This window comes from Schistocerca serialis, chromosome 6 (genome assembly GCF_023864345.2).
Source record: "Schistocerca serialis cubense isolate TAMUIC-IGC-003099 chromosome 6, iqSchSeri2.2, whole genome shotgun sequence".
Lineage (NCBI taxonomy): Eukaryota > Metazoa > Arthropoda > Insecta > Orthoptera > Acrididae > Schistocerca > Schistocerca serialis.
The window spans coordinates 274,335,661-274,352,002 of record NC_064643.1 but is presented as its reverse complement, the minus strand read 5'-3'; the positions used below and the strand labels follow the sequence as shown (position 1 = coordinate 274,352,002).

General features: G+C 37.4%; 1 protein-coding gene across 5 annotated transcripts in view; it reads right to left on the bottom strand.

Moving 5' to 3' along the window:
• The window catches only part of LOC126485080 (aldehyde dehydrogenase, dimeric NADP-preferring-like), a 363,030-nt gene that overhangs the window by 62,108 nt on the left and 284,580 nt on the right, over positions 1-16,342 (bottom strand). For 4 of the 5 annotated variants that reach the window (XM_050108684.1, XM_050108683.1, XM_050108686.1 and 1 more), the window contains exon 2: positions 15,404-15,447. In XM_050108684.1, coding sequence (XP_049964641.1) covers positions 15,404-15,447 — 44 coding nt within the window. Of the gene's footprint in view, positions 1-15,403; positions 15,448-15,891; positions 16,082-16,342 lie in introns of those variants that run through there. The other variant, XM_050108687.1, reaches the window with a different exon arrangement.

Below are 16,342 nucleotides of genomic sequence, written 5' to 3'. Positions count from 1 at the left end.
TTCATCCTGCTATCTATACACAGTTACTTAAAACAGTCTTTTCCACAGTTTGTTTATACTCAGTGAACACCTAATGATTTTCTTCTAGGTTTATTAAACCTGATAGAATGCATCTGCTAATGGAACTGCACCTTCTGGAGATTTCTATGTTGTCCCATAGGCTGCCATTAACTTGGTTCTTGAAGCTCTTATTATATCAAACTTTTTTCTGCAGCTCTCAAAGTCAAAACACTGCTCTATTTGATATGGTTGAAGTGTGAAGTTGACATGGTACAGGACAGATGGTCGGTCAAAGATACGGTAACAACTGAATCATATATTTTAAATTTAAAAAAAAATTATTGAACATATTTATTATTACTATCACTACTGAGACTAATGAGTTCCTTGTTCACAACAGTAAATCTGTTAACAACCCAAAGTTTGGTTTGAGCAACAAAGTGCTTTACTGGCTGTGGTCTTATTGGAGGTGGTATGCTGTTGTCCTCCTCTGACGTTTGAACTGGCTAACCCAGCCAATTATAGAGGGACCGAATCAGCAAATATCTTGTTAACAAATATTGTCAGAGGTGAAAGAAGTGGTAAGTGACAGACAAAAATCCTACGACCAATGGGGAATCCAACCTGAGACCTCTGGATCTGTAGTCTGTCAGTTTACCACTGAACTATTCCTTGTTCTCTTAAATCTTGGAATCAAAGTGGATATAGCTATCATCACTTTCTGTTCCACAATAATTGTTGCATGATATCTGCTCTTCATTACAGTAACCACTAAATGCTCAGCCTCACACAAATACAATCCTGCAAATATAATTAATGTTCATTATGTCTTTCCACTGAGCAGTGGATATTCAGCTTTTACTCAAATCCAAAAGACAGTAAATTCCATGCTGCCAAATTGTGTCTTCAATATAATGTTGCAAGACAAACCAATGAGATTTTCTTCTCCTAAGGAAATAAATTCAGATTTAGCATTGGCTTTCTTGAATTATTTTATAAGGCAAGTGATCTTCAAATATCATCAGTATTTACATCAACACATTTTATTCATTATTTTCAAATATAAGTATGTATACATCTAAAATAAGTATTTTGTCCTTGAAGTAATGCTTTGCAAAGGAGAAGAGATGTATGTGACTCTAATTTTTCAATTAATTGCATTTTGACATTCAACATCACATGCTCATTCTGCGGCTGATGGCACTGAAGCAAACACCCATTTGGACACAGTCAATTTGCCTTTTTTTTTTTTTTTTTTAATTTCCTGAGAAATTAAAACTGTGTGCCAGACTGGTAGACAGAACTTCTATAAATTTTGGAAAGTAGGAGATGAGGTACTGGCAGAATTACAACTCTGAAGTTTAGTTGGTAGAGCACTTGCCTGCAAAGGGCAATGTTATCAGGTAAACAGTCCAATACATAGTTCTACATTGCCAAGAAGTTTGAAATCAGTGCACACTATTCTGCAGATTGAAAATTCATTCTGGAAAGCATTATTTGCTCTTAACAAAATGCTTAGAAAACATATGTTTTGTTGATTTAGCTGATTTAACTTTACAGTCAAGAAATTGTGATGTTTATCAACAATGCATGAATGAATGGTTCAGGGTGGTGTTTCAACTTACTCGGAAATAGAAACTGCTACCAATATTTTCAGACAATATGCACACCTTAGTTTCTCTTCAATGTCATCATTTGTTGACATTAAGCAAAACCTAAAATAGATGACATATTTGTGATGTGTTTGTTTCATTAAACACTTGCCACTCTGCGGTGTGCGCTCTCAACATCAACAGACATGTATAAACTTTTAGAGTGAGTGCAAGAACAGATTTAGTAGTGCCATTAGTCACACTTAGAAGTGAAAGTGATACACTTTCTTGTTTTCAGAATTAATAGTCCCTTTCTTGAAGTCGTCTACCATTCTTCTCACTACTTTGGTACAGAAAGAGCCGAAATGTGCAGCTATAAAACTCTTTTACAGTTTACTCATAGACATAGAATGCCTGAAAGATAGATAGAAGTCTTCTGAAAATAAGGTGTTTCTCCTTAAGAACTCCTATACCAGAGACGAATCCTTATGTGGAGATAATTTTAAAGAAATAAAACTGTAAATAGCCAGCATATAGCCAAATGAATATTATCTTTTTTATTTTTGTTTATATATAAGTGTTCTATGTTTTTCTGATGATACATTCCACATCATAGCTTTCACATGAATTTGATCCATGGACCAACTAACCAACCAACCAACAGGTGGGGTACCTCTCATTCTGCGATCTAAGTGACCTACTCCTCCATTTAACCTTTCTATCCCTCTCCCTTCCATGAGGAAGAAACTATCAGTTCCAAAAATAGGAAATGCATCACATTTTCTGTTACACGAGTATACTGGCAGTGCTATACATTTCACCTCCTGAAACTAAGAAATGTCTCACAATTTATTAGTTTTCTTGAGTGAATTTTCCCTTGATACAATTACAAGAATAACTTAAGAATCACCATGTCTAAGAATAACTTAAGAATCACCACGTCTTAAGAATAACTTAAGAATCACCACGTCTCAAAAAAACACAAATAAGTACATATTGTTAAACACTACAGAACAGTGAAAGTGGTGGCTGTGAGGAGAATGTATGCTCTCCCACCTCTGGAGTTTAATTGTCCTGCAACTGCCAGCAGCAGGCTTCCCCTTATCCCGAGACTGTAAATGCAATTTGTAGTCAGTGTGAAATTCCTGGTATAGATGCTATCCAGGTGGCATCACAGTCAAACAACAACTACAAAGCAAATACCTATCACTGACAGAGTTTATGAAGCTACACCATCACATTATATTTACACTACTGTGGCCAGCATAGTTCACTCACATCCAATAGCTGTTGCTACTTCACTACAGTATAGTTTGATCGCAGTCAGTCAAGGTTTCAGAGGGCAGCAGAAAAAGAACAGCAGTGAACATCACTTGTCACATATACAACACACTGTAGGTCATATAACTCACGCGGTATGCCATTGTAAAGCTGCATGCAAGAATGCAATCAGAATTTACAATGCACACATAAACGTTACTACATAAATTAGACCTGCATGGAATGAACCTTACAAAAAAGGAAGCAAAATGAAGATTTGGGTTTAATATTTCATCACAATGATGAGGTCATTGCAGACGGAACACAACCTTTGATTGGGGATGTACACTATGACCAAACAGTCTGGAAATATTTAGGACATTTGCAAAATTTTATTCCAAACTTAGTTTTCCACTGAGACTTTCAAGAACCCTCTCAGTATAATGCCATCAGTGCCTACATGCCAGCCCAGGCTGTCCTTCAGGACAGAAGCAGTTCATTCCAGGAAAATCTGCTGAAGGCACCATCACACCACCATTTCTGGCATCTAGACTGAATCACGTTGTGTAGCTAAGCCACCGAGGTAACCAACAGAGAATGAGGCAGGCATGTCCTGTGTGGTTATTACGGGGTACTGGAGGACAGAGAACAGCTGCTCCTCTCAATTCTGTGGCAGCTGTCATAGGGAGCAAACCCCGACTGAGTCGATGTACTGTGCAGATGGCTGCATGCCATCTGCCTCTGTCAAATGTAAACTGCTGTGTCTCTTGTTTCCTATTCTGTTCACTTCTTTGTTCAAACTCTTAGACTGGCAGTCCATCTCTACCTCTGCCACAGGGTGAGCCTTTCTGTATTCAATTGTCGAGAATATATTGAAAGTTTTCTTTAAGCCATTGGCTTCTACAGCTGTCTCAAAGCCAGTCACAGGTTTCAAGTCCGTTATTGCATTGCCGACTGTAAGACGAGCCGAGCACTTTTAGATTCTTCTTAGTGTTTCCTCTTCTCTGTCAACAGATGACAAGACATGTTAAATACCACTGAGTGGTGTGAAATACACACTATTTCTTCCAGAAATTGCGTAGTGTGCAAAGCGAGGGAAAAGAAAAGAGATACGGGGAATGAGTGTGAGAAATGTCTAGCGGTGTTGCACGTATCTGTATATTTTGGGAGTATACCACAGCAACAAAAACTTCTAAAACAGTATAATCTCCATTCTTCAATAAATAGTAAGGATAGATTTACAAATAATTGCTATCAAAAAAATTACATAATTCTGAGGACAGTATGTAAGACAAAATACGCTGTTCCTTGTAAATTTATATAGTAAATATAGGATCAACTAGGGAGAAAAATATTAGTAAGTCAATTGGCTAATTAACTGAAACTTCCTGGCAGATTAAAACTGTGTGCCCGACCGAGACTCGAACTCGGGACCTTTGCCTTTCGCGGGCAAGTGCTCTACCAACTGAGCTACCGAAGCACGACTCACGCCCGGTACCCACAGCTTTACTTCTGCCAGTATCTCGTCTCCTACCTTCCGAACTTTACAGAAGTTCTCCTGCGAACCTTGCAGAACTAGCACTCCTGAAAGAAAGGATATAGCGGAGACATGGCTTAGCCACAGCCTGGGGGATGTTTCCAGAATGTAAAGCTGTGGCAGAAGTAAAGCTGTGGGTACCGGGCGTGAGTCGTGCTTCGGTAGCTCAGTTGGTAGAGCACTTGCCCGCGAAAGGCAAGGGTCCCGAGTTCGAGTCTCGGTCGGGCACACAGTTTTAATCTGCCAGGAAGTTTCATATCAGCGCACACTCCGCTGCAGAGTGAAAATCTCATTCTGGAAACATCCCCCAGGCTGTGGCTAAGTCATGTCTCCGCTATATCCTTTCTTTCAGGAGTGCTAGTTCTGCAAGGTTCGCAGGAGAACTTCTGTAAAGTTCGGAAGGTAGGAGACGAGATACTGGCAGAAGTAAAGCTGTGGGTACCGGGCGTGAGTCGTGCTTCGGTAGCTCAGTTGGTAGAGCACTTGCCCGCGAAAGGCAACGGTCCCAAGTTCGAGTCTCGGTCGGGCACACAGTTGTAATCTGCCATGACGTTTCATATCAGCGCACACTCCGCTGCAGAGTGAAAATCTCATTCTGGAAACATCCCCCAGGCTGTGGCTAAGCCATGTCTCCGCTATATCCTTTCTTTCAGGAGTGCTAGTTCTGCAAGGTTCGCAGGAGAACTTCTGTAAAGTTCGGAAGGTAGGAGACGAGATACTGGCAGAAGTAAAGCTGTGGGTACCGGGCGTGAGTCGTGCTTCGGTAGCTCAGTTGGTAGAGCACTTGCCCGCGAAAGGCAAAGGTCCTGAGTTCGAGTCTCGGTCGGGCACACAGTTTTAATCTGCCAGGAAGTTTCATATCAGCGCACACTCCGCTGCAGAGTGAAAATCTCATTCTGGAAACATCCCCCAGGCTGTGGCTAAGCCATGTCTCCGCTATATCCTTTCTTTCAGGAGTGCTAGTTCTGCAAGGTTCGCAGGAGAACTTCTGTAAAGTTCGGAAGGTAGGAGACGAGATACTGGCAGAAGTAAAGCTGTGGGTACCGGGCGTGAGTCGTGCTTCGGTAGCTCAGTTGGTAGAGCACTTGCCCGCGAAAGGCAAAGGTCCTGAGTTCGAGTCTCGGTCGGGCACACAGTTTTAATCTGCCAGGAAGTTTCATATCAGCGCACACTCCGCTGCAGAGTGAAAATCTCATTCTGGAAACATCCCCCAGGCTGTGGCTAAGCCATGTCTCCGCTATATCCTTTCTTTCAGGAGTGCTAGTTCTGCAAGGTTCGCAGGAGAACTTCTGTAAAGTTTGGAAGGTAGGAGACGAGATACTGGCAGAAGTAAAGCTGTGGGTACCGGGCGTGAGTCGTGCTTCGGTAGCTCAGTTGGTAGAGCACTTGCCCGCGAAAGGCAAAGGTCCCGAGTTCGAGTCTCGGTCGGGCACACAGTTTTAATCTGCCAGGAAGTTTCATATCAGCGCACACTCCGCTGCAGAGTGAAAATCTCATTCTGGCTAATTAACTGTTTTATTTTGCTGCCTCCCCTCAAACACTCAACCGTCCCACCCTGCACGTAATACAGCGAAGGATGGGGAGGAAATCTGTGCCCTTTCAAAGGGACTACCTTCATATTCATCTTAAGTGATTTAGGGACATCACAGAAAATCTAAATTGGGATAGTCATGTGGGAACCTCACTTAGTGTGGTGCAGTGGTAAAACAATGGATTCCTACTCTGGAGGACGTTTGTTCAAATCCACATTCAGCCATTCTGATTTTAGTTTTCAGTTGTTTCCCTTAATTACTTATGAAAAATATCTGGCTAACTCTTTTTTTTTTTTTTTTTTTTTTTAAATGATACAGTCAATTTCCTTTTGTCTTCCTTCCCCTTTTGAGCTGTCACCTTCTGGATTACAAGTCCAATGTCTTACCACAACACTTCACATGGTCTACCTTACGCCCGATTGCAAATGTATGTCAATGGATTTTCATTCATCCTCTCGGTATCCTTTACTGTTGCAGATGGTGTGTAATATTGGAATATTTTGTGGTGGCCCTGAAGCACAGCCATCGTTTCCCAGAGCACCTGGGCACACAATTTGGGAACCACTGCTCTAACAGATGAGGAAACAAGGATAACTATTTGTAATATTACGTTTTCCACAAATCCAAATATTCCATTATTATTTATTTAATAGTGTCTTGTCCACAATGTTACAATGTAACTTTTTTAAGGTAAAATGAAATAAATAATATTATGAAATGGGAACCTCTGTCAAATTCCTTTCCTACTCTCCCTAATTATTCGAAGCACTCTTAATACTTCAATGAACATATAGCCAAGTTTCCTCCCATTCCACAGATTTGAACCCTCACAGTGCTAAGCTGCCTGTCTAACTGTACAGCAATCCTATCACCTTGGAACAGTCTGGAGGATTTCGGTGTGTGTGTGTGTGTGTGTGTGTGTGTGTGTGTGTGTGTGTGTGTGAGTGTGTGTGTGTGAGAGAGAGAGAGAGAGAGAGAGAGAGAGAGAGAACAAAGTGGTGAGTCCTGCTTGTGGTGTTGTACACTTAATCCTGGATATGTTGTGTCTGTATTCAAACAGCATCAACTTCTTGTACAGTGTTCTGTCTACTCCAATTACCTTGCACATTGCTGGCTTCCTTCCCTCCATATCAGTGTAACCAAGTTCAGGAGAACTAACTGGACGGGAAATTGGAACACATATCTGATACCTGTGGTTCATGGAGATCCAGAGGAAAACTAGTTACCTACATTTCAACAAGTTTATGCATCTAAGTAATTATAAAGCACCTGGAATGACACAACCGAAAGACTGGCTGCTAAGAAATGCTGGACCCTTGCTCCTACTCAATTCAACAACAAACATCTCACCTTAAGACAAACATTTCTTTCTGTTCCACCCCCTCAGAACTCATTTAGTTTTGTTGAGCAGCCACTGGGTCATCTGTCTATCCCACTCCTGCCTCATGTGTCCTTTTCTACCCGCTCCACATCCATCAACCCAAGCATCAGCTAATAACATATCACCAAGGTCACGGTAGTGTGCGTTTGGGTGTCTGTGTGGTTGAGTGCATAAATGTGTGTCCTTTCTGACAGAAATAGAGCCAGGGCTCAAAAGCTAATTAATACTACATTCTGTTACACGAGTCTACAAGCCACACATCAGTCTGCTAAAGGTAAGTACTTTCCTTTATTTTAGAAACAGTAAAACTAATGTTCACAGCTTTTGAAAAGTTAGTGTTCCATCTTTGCACAAGTTTCACAACTGGGGACTAGTGACAACATTGACTAACGATCAAGATGTGCTAAACTTGAATCCAATGAGGAATTAATGAGGTCCCTGAAGTGCTCACTATTTAGCATCAGTCAGAAGTAACTTATAGTTTATGGCTATCAAGGAAGTGATGAACATTACTCACCAATGAATCAAAGAGTTGTTTTAGAAGTTTCAACCAATTGTAGTGCATTGCTTAAAAATTTGAATTGTTAAAGAGAAAGGAGCACACACGGGTGTAGGACAGTGGCAAATTAATATCAAATGAATTCAACAAAATACTCTGAGACACTGAACAAAATAAAGGTAACTATTAAAGCTAGAGAGGATACTGTAAGTACAAGGGACAGGCAAATGTGCAAATTCTATGGACGGCTCAATAAGTACTTTCATTTAACAGAAAAAAAGACAATAAAAAGTGTGTGATGAGAAATCTGTTATACAGATCACCTAGAAATCAAATCAATAAGATATGCACAGAAGCGAAGCAATATCAGATTTGTTAAGAAAGCATGTGAGGAAAATTAGGCAGTTATGGCCATTCTAAAACTGACACAGTATACTAAGATTTAAACAATTTTCAGAAACGAGAATTAAGGGTGTCAACAAACGAAATGTAAATTCAAAGAGACTTTGATGCAGACAACAGCAAATATATGACAAAAGTTAGATGACAAGACAGTTGACAAACTACATGCATAATTTTACAAGTTGCTAATGCCTTTGATATTTACCAGTGGTGGGGCTGGAGCAGGTGACAGTGAGTGGGTGTGGGGGCAAGTTTTACAGCAGAGGCGTGTATTAGGAGAGAATCTAAAAGATAGACTGTTTAAAACAGAAGAGGTTTTTTATTAAATTGTTAAAAGCAAATATTACAAGGCGAGTTCATTACTATCTTAACATATGTTACACATAATGATCATGACAGTACACTAAAAGAAATGGGCTTAAGTGGTGGAGCTACCAACAGTAAGTACCAGAAAAGAAAGAGGGGGAGAATAATACAAATAGCCTATACCACTTTTCCTCCACCAAACACTGTAATGACTTGCAGATTATACAGGGTATAAAAATAAAGTTTTACATATTTTAAGAGGCTAAACGAAAACAATGAAAAATGTCCTTGAATCATAGAGTCTAAAATGCTTGCCTTAAGAGCTACGATCACATTTTCATATTTGCTACTGTGTAACACATCTACTGCAAGCTCTTTGCTATTACAAACAACCTACAGTCTGCACTAAACCTATGAGTGTATAAATGAGAATATTTTATTCTGTTACTGTCTAACATCAGATCATGTATTGTACTAAAGTGCATTAAATATCATGTGACTGTAAACATCAGGCTACACTGCAGGTCAGTCTATTACCACAACCTATATTTTGCAATCACATTCATTGTTTTTGCTAATTAATAACAGAACTGCAAGAGCTTGCAGTAAAAGAGATTATTTCACAGTAGCAAAGATGAACAAATGCTCATAGCTCTTAAGGTATACATTTTAGAGTCCATGTTTACTGGACATTTTTATCTTGTTTTCATTCATACTACCACCTTCCAAAATATGGTAATTTTTTTGATATCTTGTATATGTAATTTGAGGATACTACTCACCAGGTGTCCTTTCACGTCTGACTATCATACACGGCATACATTTGAATGTGGTAACAGAAAATACAACTACAAGCACGAATGGCATGAAGTTATGCTTAGATGAAAGCACACTGTAATGGTTGTTGAAATATGTAGCAGGTGACTCATTGTCCACATAATTCTTTCCATTACTTCATGAAATACACATTGTCCACAAGCATCTCTTCCTGATGTAAAAGCAAGTCAAAACTGTGTAACATACTGGAACTCATACCCAGGTCTCTGCCCTTCACAAGCAGTACACTGACTGTTACCCCAACCGAGCACAGCTCATAAAAAAGATTCAGAGTTTAAAATTGCCACTGCATATCTTCCAATATCCAGGAATCTATCCTACTAAGCTGCTGGACTAGCTGCAATATAGCTGCCTGCCTGCTTTAACCACACCAAGTTGACACTTTGTATCAGTCTAATCCCTCTCTCATTGCCAAATTCAGAGCACAATGCTCCCTGAACTGGGGGCACCCACACCCTAGCACACAGTTTTACCTCGTCACAGATGGTTAATACACCTACTTTCATGAAGAGTATAAAATGCCATCTTACCAGTTTAATCATTAGCATGCATGATTGCACTGTAAGTAAATACAGCTATACAGTAACACTGAATTGTTAAAAACAGTCCGACATCAGTTTATAATCACACAAACTTAGCAATCCGTGTCAAAAGCGCACAAAATTTCATTTATGAAGGACCGTAACTTCTGGATATGAAAGTTTCATTTTCAAAAGTTAGTGTACATCTTACGTGCTTATATTTAGCAGTTAAGAATAGTGAGAATAGCCTTATAGTTTATTCATTCTGTAAAAATTCATTTTTAACAACTGTTGTTTGTGTATATGAAGACTTACTTTAAAATGGTCTAAACACTTTCTTCTAGAAGCTTTTTTAAAAAAAAGGTGGGAAGATGTCAATTTACAGCGACATTCAGCCTATATCTGAAAGCTGCAGTGCAGTGCATCATATCCTACTATTATTTCTTTCAGGCTGAAGGTGATAATGATATTTTACAAGTGCAATACTAGAAAGAAAAATGTACTCTCTCATCACCAGGTGAACTTACTAACTTATACCATTCATGAACATACCGTTTATCACTGACGGGTCATTCCATATTAAATCACCCAATAAAAAATAAATTTTACACCCACCTCCTTAGATTTTCATGAAATTTGGCTCAAATGGTTCTAATACCATCCTGCCAACACCTGCAATTTTTTTTTTGCTGTATCTCTTACAGTTTTTTTTTTTTATAAATTTTTAAAGTTTTTATGTTTTGCATTTTCTGAACCTTCGGAAATGGTCAGTTTAATTTGTATTCAAAACTTTAAATTTGCTTATCTTAAAAACTCTTTTAGATAACATCATGAATTTTTGCAGCAAGTTTATTTATTATACATATTTGAGGATAAAAATGATGCTATTGAAATATATTAATATTTTCTATGAAAAAAATATATATATATATATGTATTTTTTTTTCTTTTTTTTAACAGATGTTTTGTTTTATAAGAATTGCAATATCTCGAGTCTCAGACCTGATAGAATGCTCAAATTTGTTTTAATTTACTCTTAAACATATAGGCTACTTGATAAAACAAAAATAATCATCGCTTTTTAACATGTTTATTAATTATAGTAGATTACATTAGAATTATGTACAAAGATAGTTTACTTACGACACTTATGTATAACCCAACTGATTGCTTGAAACATTGAATTTTTTGAGTAATTTTGTCTTTTTAATAAACATTAATGCTGATTCAAACTGTTTTTCCACTTCATCCAAGAGCTTTCCGTTCTTTTGATACAGTCTTTTTTGAAGTAATACATTCTCCCAGTGCCGCTTGATTGAGGTGCGTCTACTACACAGACTATGTGCTCCAAAGGCACTATGCAGGAATCTTCTCTTTCAGGCCAATAAAATGATGCAGCGGGTCCTGAAGAATGTAGAAATAGAATTTCTGCATCTTCATCATCATTGAATATTGTTTTTACCAGTCCAAAGTACCAGTTACCATCATAATTTGCAGCCACATAGCAATTTATGGATGGTTCAACACGAACCCAATCAGAAGAAGAATGGAAAGAAAAGACTAAGGAGGGTTTTACACTATCTGTAGTCCTTCTAATTTCAAGGTTGTTTGTTGGAAGTGGTTTGAAGTTATGAAAACTTCTAGTTCCAGGAATGGTTCGGGTTGCTGAAAAACGTTTTTCTAGTTTTAACCGTAGCAAATCAGCTTCTTTTTTGTCAATAAAGTGAAAATGAATGTTTTCAATATTTTTTTCACAAAACTTATACACATCGATTGCTGTCATTATTTGTTCTTTGTCTGAAAGCTGTAGACTGGCTTTCCTTAAAATTCTTTTAATAGTTCCTCCTAGGCCATCACAAATTGACTTCCCATGACTTGTTGCAAAAAAAGAGTGTTGGGCCTTCAAATTAAAGTCCCTCAAGTGTTCAGTCAAATTTTTAAAACTGTTTCTATTTTTGTACTGCCCAGCACAACCATCTGTAAAGTAGTGAACTGAGTCAATGTCAGTATGATGTAATGACAGCCACTTTGTAATTTCTTTTTGTACAAAGTTAACAAAACCAGTGTCATGTTCTTGGTCATCACTAATAAAACAGTGGTTGGAAACAAAAACATTGTTTTCCTCATTTCTTAGAAAAACTCCAACTGGGTGTAGAGTACAACCACCTCTATTCCAGTGGTAACTTTGGATCTCATTTTGTATAACAAAGGAATAATTTTCACTGAAATCCATCACAATAATTGCTGTTTTGGGTGGTGGGTCTTCTTTCAATCTTTTAAAGGCTGCTGATTGGGATTTTACTATAAACGAGTGTGTTGTGAGCTTTTCCAATGACCTAACCAATAAAGAAATGTAGTCTTCAACACTGATAAGACTGTTTGATCATTTCTGCCCCGTCTGTGTTAACCCACTGACTGATTACAATTTCTTCTTCTAAATCATAATATTAAATTAGTTTTTCAGTTAAGCACTCTGTTAGTGCAGTATTTGCAGGACAGCTGTTGCAATAATGTAGCATGCAGTTTTGGTTTTCTGTGTTGCACACAAGCATCTTAATTAGGTCTTTATAAGATTCTTCAATTTTCACAGCATCCAGTAATAGTTTAACATTCTGGTGGATACTGCATACACATGCAGTGTGTGTGCCTGCAGCACCAGCAAGGATACACCATTTAGGTCTCAAGAAACAAAATTTTGAAAATCCTACTTCTACCTCGGGATTCTCCAATTTGAAAGAATAATAGAGTTCTCTCAAGTTACACAAAATGAGTCTTTTTTGCATGTACACATTTTTTTGAACACTTACTTTGTCTTTTGTTCCAGGTAGCACTCTGGAACTTTCATCCTTTTCATAAAAATCTGTTACAAGTCTTACTGTATTTTCAGAAAGAGTTTTACCTTTTTTTGGACCAGGAGTTTCCAAAATACCCTTTTCAGATTTTAGCTTTCTAACTTGTCGCACCGTGTACTCACTTACATTAAATTCTTTCATCACTTTATTTCGAGTCCAAGAATCTGGAGCCAAGGTCAGAATCTGGATTTTTCTAGACCTCCCAACAGATGAAATCTTCTCTTTCATAAGAGAAATCATTACATCAAAATCCTTTGCTTTCTCAACCACACTTTTATCTTCTTCGTCATCATCAGAACTTGGTGCATCATATTTTAATGCTTTTGAAACCGCCTTTTTTGCAGTCTTTTCAATACTGCTAACCTTCCTTTTAAAATAAGACCCTTTACTTTGTTCTGACAAGCCATGAAGCTTTATCGATGTTAAACCTAAAAAATCAAGAGCAATGTTTGTTTGTACGAGGGATTCATTTCTGGATTCCAATGATTCTAATTCAACCATGACTTCATCATCTGTTTCACTTTCATTGACTTCAACTATTAATTTTTCCTCACAAAAGTTACGGCATGTTGAGCAAAGCTTTTGTCCAGGTTTTATGCTAATATTTTTTTCAGTAATTGTTTAGAAAGATCCAAGCCTACACTTCTCAACGATTTTTTGATGGGCTTTTTGTGTTTTTTTAGTGGGTCTACACATGTTGTTTGATACTTTTCAAAAGCATTTAAAAAGTAGTAGCTGTGGTGTGAACATATATTCTTAAATTCACACAGATTAATTCCAGATCGTAAGTAGATCAAATCTTTTTCTTCCTCACTCAATTCTGATACCGGTTGTAACTTTTTTGAAGGTGTGTAGGTTGTTTGGAAACAGTCAGATTTTTTAAATAACCCTACACTACAGGTTTGAATATCTGACATACTGATTTCACTTTTGGTCTGATTACTGTTCTGGTTACTTTTATAGGATATTGGAAAAGAATCTCTGTAAACTAAGTAACAGTACTTACTGAGAGTTCGAATAAACTTAATAAAATACTATCCAAGCACTATTTAACACTGTGGTAATTTTTTACTTCAAAACACAGGAGTAACAATACAAAATCCAAGTGTACATTGTTACTCCAAGAAGACAAAAACTTATTTTCGGTGTCTAAGTCACTTGGCATTTTTTATTTTTAAAATATAATTAATATTATTTTAAAAATTAGATAACTATTAAACAGGTTAAAAAGCCAACATAATTTTTCTTTTATCTAATAGCCTATACAATTAAGAGTATTTTAAAACAAATTTGAGCTTTCTATCAGGTCTGAGACTCTAGATATTGCAGTTTTTGTAAAACTAAACATCCGTTAGCTAAAAAAAAAAATTTTTACATTTGGAAGAATTTAATATATCTTTATGGTAATTTTTTTTAACATTTAGATATAATACACAAACTTATTCCAAAATTTCATACTGATATCTTGAGTATTCTTTAATATACAAATTTTTTTAGCTGTGAGGACACGTTTAAGTTACAATTTCCGACTGCTGAAACAAAGCCAAATCTAAAAACTTTAAAAATTTATTTAAAAAAACTATAAGAGATAGAGCAAAAAAATTTTACAAGTGCTTTCAGGATGATAAAAGAAGTAATTGTACCAAGTTTCATCAAAATCTGACATGGTTGGTGTCAAGGCCTGGGTGACTTCACATGGAATGACCCTGACATGATTTAGTACTAGGGACATAACAATTCTGGGGCTGAGTGTTACCTGCCAGAAATCAGTAAAGTTGTTACTCAAGTGTAAAGGTATGTTATCATTCAGTACATTATCTATTACATGTTTCTATTGGGGATAGTTGAATGAAAATAAGAGATGGAAAAAAGTAAACAAGACATTTATTATTTCAAAAGCAGTTTCCATAACAGTTAATACATTCACCCACTGTGAGACAAAACAGTTAATGCCTCCATGGAAAAATGTTTACAAGTGCCTATGCAACCATGCTTGTATTAATGTGGGCACTTCATCCAAAGCATACATATGGCCACAAATATGGCCAAAAATATGGAAATCACATGGGGTATGATCAAGACTGTAAGGGCTTCCCACTGAAACTTCTGCAGTACAGTCCAAACAACTTTAGCAACATGTGGCTGTCAATTTTTTTGGACGAAGAGATGCACATCTGAGTACAATCATGGTTCCATAGGCAACCACAAACATGAAGGCATTGGCATCTTCTCTCACAGTGGCGTAAATGTGTTACAGTGGTTACTTTTGAAATAAACAGTTTAATTACTTTTTCCATTTATCTAATTTTCATTTAACTGTCCCTTAATTTTTTTTAAAAAAAGCATCTTTCCTACAAAAAGATAACACCAGAAAGTATTAACTACTTAGGGGCTTACACATTATTTAGCAGCCCAACTAAATGTCCAGACCTCTAAGTAAGGGTCTAGTCTTGCAAACTACCCTTCACTGATTTATATCTCATATGAATGAATGAACATTGGGCAGAAATGCAATTCTGATACATATTTCTCTTTGACAATGGATAAAATATGTGAATCTAAAATAATAGTAAGCTCTTTGCCAGACTATCAAGATATTTCTTCAATTGAAGAATCTGACAGTTCATCCTTCCCTAATTACACAGTGAAATTGTGGAAACATGTTACATATAAATTACACTTACATTGGAATAGGCCATGCTTGAATCTTTCCCGTTCGCCACCGGACCTGTAAATACGAAAAAGCATCTTAATTTGCGAAAGAACATCACTCCTCTCTGCATTTTTGAGACATGCTGTTCCCAAAACATAAACATTTTGAAGTTACTCTCTCCTCCCTTATTCAGAATTATTGGTATGCAAAATTCGCGTTGTATTTCATATTATGATTATAGACTGGTGCAGACAGTAACAGCTTCAGTTAAATAACGACCGACTACAGTAAACGAACCGAATGAACATAGCAATATTTTTCAGATGATACCTACTTCCCGTCCCATGTAAACAATCATTTATTTACAACGACGAAACCACATGTATGTGGGCGTGTTCAACATCTGAAAGACAGCACGCTAGAACTTCAACAATCCTAAACCTGTCAAGGCACCTATCAACTCATACCACTTCACTTCAACAATGCACGTAAATAACGTCAAAAATTGAAGACATTTACCCATTTCCGATTTCTGTTGTGCAGTAAATGAAACTTAGTTCTGAGTATAGCCTTCCATCAACTAGTAGCCACCAACATGATTTTTAAACAGGATACAAATTCACTAGATGTCAAATATCCCGCATAACCTCATACATGCACATACAGCTCGCCGCAGTCAATCGCCATCTCCACTCAGCCTTCGCAGTGAATGCCTCTAAAAAGGCGTAGATCACGTGACTGCTGGAAAACTGGTTTGTTACTGCTAGTGAGGCCCTTTCGAGCGACAGAAGCTGCGGTAGTAATGTGTGGCCGTAATTGTAGTAAGCTGTGTGATACTGAGTTAACCAAACTTCAAAAACAATGTTCTGAGATTATTAAACGATAAGTTTCTTATATGCTCTAAGACACTGGTTTATTGTGCTTTGTATTTTTAAGGAATAAAAGAGCGGTGATCCATAAATCGCGCCAA